The sequence below is a fragment of the Trichosurus vulpecula genome, chromosome X, assembly GCF_011100635.1.
Source record: "Trichosurus vulpecula isolate mTriVul1 chromosome X, mTriVul1.pri, whole genome shotgun sequence".
Lineage (NCBI taxonomy): Eukaryota > Metazoa > Chordata > Mammalia > Diprotodontia > Phalangeridae > Trichosurus > Trichosurus vulpecula.
In genome coordinates this window covers 29,582,910-29,589,318 of record NC_050582.1, presented here as the reverse complement: position 1 = coordinate 29,589,318, position 6,409 = coordinate 29,582,910, and the positions used below count along the sequence as shown (strand labels likewise).

Below are 6,409 nucleotides of genomic sequence, written 5' to 3'. Positions count from 1 at the left end.
CTTGCTGGTTTACTTTCCCCCTATTCCAAACTTATCAGGTTCTATTAAGGGTATCACTATCCTTCATCCCAGGTTCATAACCTTGAAGTCATCTATGACTCTTCACTTTCACTTCCCATTGGTTGACAAGTTGTCTGCTGTGTGGCCACATCCTATCTGTCTCCCTTGGCCTGCTGTAACAGTCCCTAAGTGGTTTCCCCACACAGAACTGTAATTGTCATCAAGTTGAGGCTGCTTTCTGCTGCTATGTGTGATTTGGACCCAAGCCTTCTCTAGTCAGAAAGACCCTGAGGAATTACATTTGTATTTTGCATGCCCTTTCTTATTAAGGTTCTAGGTACCACTGCCATCATGGTCCATGAAAGACTGAAAGGGATAGATGAGCAATCTTTAAAATGGATGCCAACCTTGATCCAACTTTGCAGGTAAAGCCCTTGAGGAGGGTGCTAATATGGGGGGGGAGTGGGGGGGAGAGGAGAAATCTGGACGAGAACACACTGAAAAAGGCCACCTTGAAGGAAACAATTTCTTCATAACTTGTTTCTTAGTGTTTATTAACACAGTATCTTTGAACACAGCTTTAAAGCTAAGAAAGTACTTCCAAAAAGTTTCACAAGACATTTCTCATATGAGAGTATTGTGGTTAGACTAGTTTAAAAATATTTACAGGAACACAGAGTGGTCATGATTTCTGTAGGAACTGTGGATATGCCAATCCAGGTAAGTAGGGCTAGGATGCTGTTGAGAGGTTCAATGCAAATAGAATTAATTCTGTTTGTACTAAGAAATTGTTTTTTAATCTTGACTTCTAAAATAGCTCTTAATGGTTCAATTTTAAGCTATCTTGTTCCTATTCTGAATAGGTCTCAGATACTGAGTGGCAAAGAACCCTTAGTGATTGTTTCAAATCTCTCATAGTGTAAAGGAGGAAACTGCCCCTTCCCCCAAGTCACAGAGAGGCCCAGTGGGCATGAACCCCAATTAGCCTGAGGCCAGTGAGAGCATCAAATTTCTTTCAACTTGAGAAACAGATTTTTGCATCCTGCCCCTTGGACATGTGCTCATGACCTAGGACTGATTTTTTAACTACAATGTTACACTAATGCATTCAGTTTGCTAAGTGATGGCCAAGAAAGCCATTTCTGCTAGTTAGTTTTTGTAGGATTAAGGATATGTTCTCCAAATTAAATCCATGGTGCTTTCTCTATCCACTAGACCACACTGTCTTATTGTGTGTTGCCAGTCATGCTCTTTTACAGACATATACTAACAGGTAATGTTATTTATCTCCATCACAAGCTATAACTAAGTAAATAAATAATTAATGCTACAGACACTTCTCTATAAGTGATTTTTCTACAGTGGGAAAGGAAAAAATGCCTTCACTTCCCACTGAGAAAGCTGAGGAGAGGTCAGGTGGTCTACTTAAAGCCTACTTACCCCCTCAGTCAAAGTCTCATGGGAAAAAAGCCCAGGTTTGGCTCCCCTGAAATAGAGATCTAGTACTAGGACTGTTCTAGCTCTACCCAGTGAGCTCAGTGCTCATTCACACCCCTTTCTCATGCTTAGTTTCTGGTTTTTTCCCCTTGTTCTATTGCTACCTAAGGTCCTTACCTTATTTCAATTTGCCAGCTGCACTAGAGAAGCACAGGCCTGGACTTACTGTCTCTCAGTACAAGTGAGCAAGTGGGCCCTAGGAGCTAGAAAAAATCTTCTCCTGGATTTTCATAACCTTCACCTTCCACACTTCTAATCCATGCAGGGCTGGGCCACTTAGCTCACAGCAGGGCTGAGCAATTTGCACTTTTGCAACCCCAATCACTTTTACATTTATTACCACTAAGTTTTTTCAGCTCAACATAATCAAATCCTCCCCACCCAAAAAAAAACTTATGCCAATAAGAAGCCTATTATTCCACAGAGTTGGAGAACTGCTTACAACCCAAATTAAATAAACAAGATTACAAGCATTTGAAATGTGTATTTGTGCTGTGGACTTAGATCTTTGGAGTCTCTTGGGAAGGTTTCTCTGCAGATTGGGTTTGCAATGCTGAATATTTAACTAGGAAAAGACCAAAAAAGAGAAGCAGTTAGGTTAGAGGCTGTATTAAAGAGAAGACCTTTCCCCTCTTCCCTTCCCCTCTTAGAGGAGGGGAGAGAAAGGGGGGATGGGTTCTCCTCTCCCTCTAAGAGAGGGATGGGAGGGAGGAAAATCTCTCCTATTAAGGGTTAGAGGTCTTCTCCCTCCCTTCCCCTCCTCCCTCCCCCCCCTTTTCTCTCTCCTCTTCTCCCCTCCTCTCTCTAATAGTTCACACCTACTAACCCTAAATATGTCCCAAAACTCTGTCCTGGTACCTCTTTTCTCCTTTCCTCTCTTCTCTAAGAGAGGAGAGGGAGATAGGAGACTCTGGAAGAGAAAGTGAAGCTGGTGACCTAGCACAGCCCTTTCTCCCTCAAATCAAAGTCAACTGCAAGCCATGTCATCATTTTCCTGATGTCATGGTCCTCTTCAAGACTAACAAAACAACGAAATAGGAATTATCAATATCTATTCCCTGTCTAACCCAATCTTTACTTCTACAAACAGCCAATAATACCAAGAAATGACATAAACTAAACTTAGAATTATTCATATTCCATTATGGATGTTTTTGGTCGAAAATAATATATTATTTAATTTATAATTATTTTAGTGAAGCCAAAAAGTCTTCTTTTCTGATCTATCCCCCCAAAATGAGATTCTCGTAATTACTGGTACATGTATATAATTTTAATCCTAACAAATATAAAAATCTATTTCTTTACTGATGGGATATCTAAACAAAAAAGTTTGTGGCCTACTGCTCTAACCAAGTAAGCAAACCAGCCACAACATCTCACACTAAAGGAAGGCATTAGCCCCTCGGCTTTTCCAGTGCCCAGGTGACTTAGAATGCAAGAGTACAAAGAAGCTCTCACCTTGAGGTTCTTCAGTGCTCACACCTTCCAGGCTTTGTCCTTTGACGTAGTCTGTATTGACACCCTCTAAGACGCAGAAGAGAGGAGAATTAGTCATGGAAACAGCCAACTATGAAAAACCATTGACCGAATTCCTCTACTATTAAAAAACCATGGCTTCCTCAAAACCTTCAGCTACCTGAACATTTTCAGATACGTGAAGACAATGAGAGTTCAAATTATTTTTTTCAAGAATATAATTAATGTTGAGTGTCTCATATAGATCACTCATTGAAGAAGGATTCTTAAAGGTGTCCTATTTCAAAGAAAGACATTCCAAATGAGAAGAGCTACGCAGTCTGTTTCAGGCAGTGTTCAATGCTTAATTTCCATGCTTGGCACATAGCTGAGGTAACGTAATGTGAGTGAGTCATGGGTGGGGTTCATTGGGAAATGGTGACAAACCACACAGTGATAAAGAGCTGCCTTCATATCCCCATATTTGCTTGTCAGCATCAAAAAGTGCTGCTCCCAAATCTGGGCCTTCTTCAGACCACATCCCCATATCTGCTAACAGGCATTTCCCAGTGACCCATGTGGAAACCTATACTTCTTGCCTTTTTTGAAAGGAGTCAAAAAGAGCCATGTCCTCTGAGCGTGGTGTCTAGGATGCTGGTCCAGAAGAGGGATGGATCAGCCTACACTGCAGAGGAAGGCTCACTCCACAGAATTTCTAGGAAATGAAAGCAGCTCTGAAAGGAAGAGGCCATATCCTATCTACAGGTAACCTGGGAAACCAATCTCATCTGACACTCTTACAAATGAACAAATATGGGGACCAGGCCAAACCAAAAAAGGGGGGGGAGGGTGAAAAGAAGAAAAAAAAAACAGGCAGTGGACAAAAGTTAGTATTAACTAACCAGTGCACTGACATTGGACTTTCTTAGGTTGCTGATGAGATGATAGTGACCTTATCATCTTAGTCTGACTTTAAAAAAACCCCAACAAAGTCTGCAGGCCAATTTCTACTAAAATAGATTCTCTAGCATCCTTTCCAAAAGCCCCTAATTCTTATCAAGTGCCCTTTTCCAGCACATGGCAATGAAAATGGGGTCGAATTTACTGGAACCTGCCCTTAGTTCAAACTCCACTGGAGGAGTTTATTAACCTTCCCATACCTGATGGCAGCTCAAGAAAGAAGAAGAATGCAGTGCAATCTGGGCCCGCAAATCCTGGACCAGGTAGCAACAAAGGATGCATTTGGGGAGCTAGCTACTTCTTAAAGGCAGCAGATTTAGATTATCAAACTGAGCAAAATGTTTTGGCTCTGCCTGGTACCCTAAGTTGCTTAATGGAAGAACCAAATAGACCCCTCATACCTTCCACTGTGACTGAGCCATCCCCTTAGACAAAAGATTAGCCTGTTTCCTTTCTCCCCTCAGTTGAGTTAGAATGGTAGTTCCAGCAATCTTCCCAGTGCCTAGGAAGGAAGGCAGTGGTGCTTGTTGTCTTCCCTGAAGAGGCATCCAAGTCAGGCACTGCCTTCTTCCATCAGCCCTTACCTGGAAAGATATGGAAACCTCTTCCCCATAGTGATCTCTCCTTGTCTCAACCCAGACACACATCATTCCAGGTGCATTGTTCCAAGGAGATTCCTTTCTGTCAAACATCAAATGCTTTTCAAAGGATAACATATTTAAAAAAAAAAAGGCACAGGAAAAATGTTGCAACAGAAGAAATTGTGCTTTTGAAACAGTGGTGAGAGAGGGAAGGTGGAGTAGTGATTAAGCAGGAGAAAAGGAATCAAGAGCCAAAGCACCATCTTTACCTTCACCCTCTGCAGCATCAGGGGATAAGGCATAAAGCTTATAACCCTAGAACAAAAACTTAACACCACGATCAGCAAAACCGACTGAATTCCCAAGAAAGTCACAGACTCAATGACTGAATATGTATGTCATGACTTAGCTGTTTCGATGTGTCCCCCTCTTTCCTGGGCAGCTGTGATCCAAGCTCATGGTTCAAGAAGCTATTGCTGCATACAAATCTACCTACAGAACTCAGGCGTCTCCCAATTTCCCTTTATCTGCCACCCCAGAAACTACCTTATGTTTACTTTGGATACCTGTTGGATCTCCTTATCCAGCGCATTCCCAAAGTCCTAATGCAACTGCTTGGCATCAGAGACTTTCCTTTTGCCTTTCTATTCACAGTGCCTGGCACATAGCAAGCCTTTAACAAATGGACAAAGCTACCATGTAACCAGATTTAGATTAAACATAGTTCAGAAGGAGGTTTTGCTTGCATGTAGAGAGTCAATAATTTTCTTTGACGTTGTTACTTTTAATTTTTTTAAGTCCATCTGTTCCCTCCCTCCCCCCATTCTTAGATAATACAGCTTCTTGCAAGGCTGTTGTCAGGATTCTACCATCCACCCCAAGCTAACAGCCATCTCTCAAGATTACTCAATGTGTGAATTATCCTTAAGCTAAATGTGACAAATTGCTGAGTATAGAGTTGAGTGAAAATCTAAAGCCCCTAGACTCTTTGGAAAGTCCAAACTGCCCAAAAGAACAATCATGAGTATAGAAAGGTTGTCCACAACACCACACGTTAGCACTCAGTACTCCAAAACCTTTAAGGCCAAATTATGAAGCAAAAATCCAGTAGTAAGTGAACAGAGAATCGAAACATTCTATCTCACAGACTCAACTGAACAGAACCAATGATGCGCTGCAGCTACCCTGGAAAGCAATATGGAACTAGGCCCACAATGTCATAAAACAGCACATACATAAAAATAGCACATCTTTTTGCAAAGAACTGGAAACTAAGGGGCTATAGCCAGTTACATGATTGAATGAGTTACGGCATACAAATATGATCATCTTTGGAGCTGCAAGAAGTGACAGGAGACCAAAGAACAAGTTATACATACAAGACTCAGTGGGAAGACTTAAGAACTCTGATCAAGGCGATGGCCAATTACAATTCCAGGCGTGCTGATGAAACATGCTCCTTCCCTCCTGACAAAGTGATGGTGGAGTTGGGGGAGAATGAGGCATATTTTACTTGAAATGCGTTTGTGTTACAAAGGTTTTGTTTTTCTTTTCCTCCAACATGGAGAGGGTGGGGTATAAGAGAAAATGTATTTCTATTATTTAAAATAATTCAAAAGAAAAGTTTCAATATAGTTTGCCCACCATAGACTTAGGAGTTTAGGGGACATGAGAGCCATTCTGGAACCCTTTTCCATCACAGGATATAGCCTGGGCACGCAAGCTCTTCTTTTACTTATTAGTGGCATGGTAGTAAGATCTAAAGTAACAATCCATTTGCAATTGGTAAATAAAGTGAATGAAAAACCCATGCCCTAAGAAGTCCAATGATAAAAAAGAAAGGTCCCATCTACACCAAAGTATTCATAGAAAGACGTTTTGTGGTAGCAAAGAACTGCAAACCAAGTAGATGC

The 6,409-nt window shown here is 41.3% G+C and overlaps 1 protein-coding gene across 4 annotated transcripts in view; it reads right to left on the bottom strand.

Annotated features, from left to right (window-relative positions):
* Window positions 1-525: 525 nt before the first annotated feature.
* Window positions 526-6,409, bottom strand: part of CD99L2 (CD99 molecule like 2) — a 120,426-nt gene continuing 114,542 nt past the window's right edge. For 2 of the 4 annotated variants that reach the window (XM_036739992.1, XM_036739995.1), the window contains 3 exons: window positions 4,317-4,417; window positions 2,959-3,024; window positions 526-2,062 (listed from right to left, as the gene is read on the bottom strand). In XM_036739992.1, coding sequence (XP_036595887.1) covers window positions 2,977-3,024; window positions 4,317-4,417 — 149 coding nt within the window. In that variant the 3' untranslated portion in view covers window positions 526-2,062; window positions 2,959-2,976. Of the gene's footprint in view, window positions 2,063-2,958; window positions 3,025-4,316; window positions 4,418-4,765; window positions 4,775-6,409 lie in introns of all 4 variants that reach the window. The other 2 variants (XM_036739993.1, XM_036739994.1) reach the window with 2 other exon arrangements.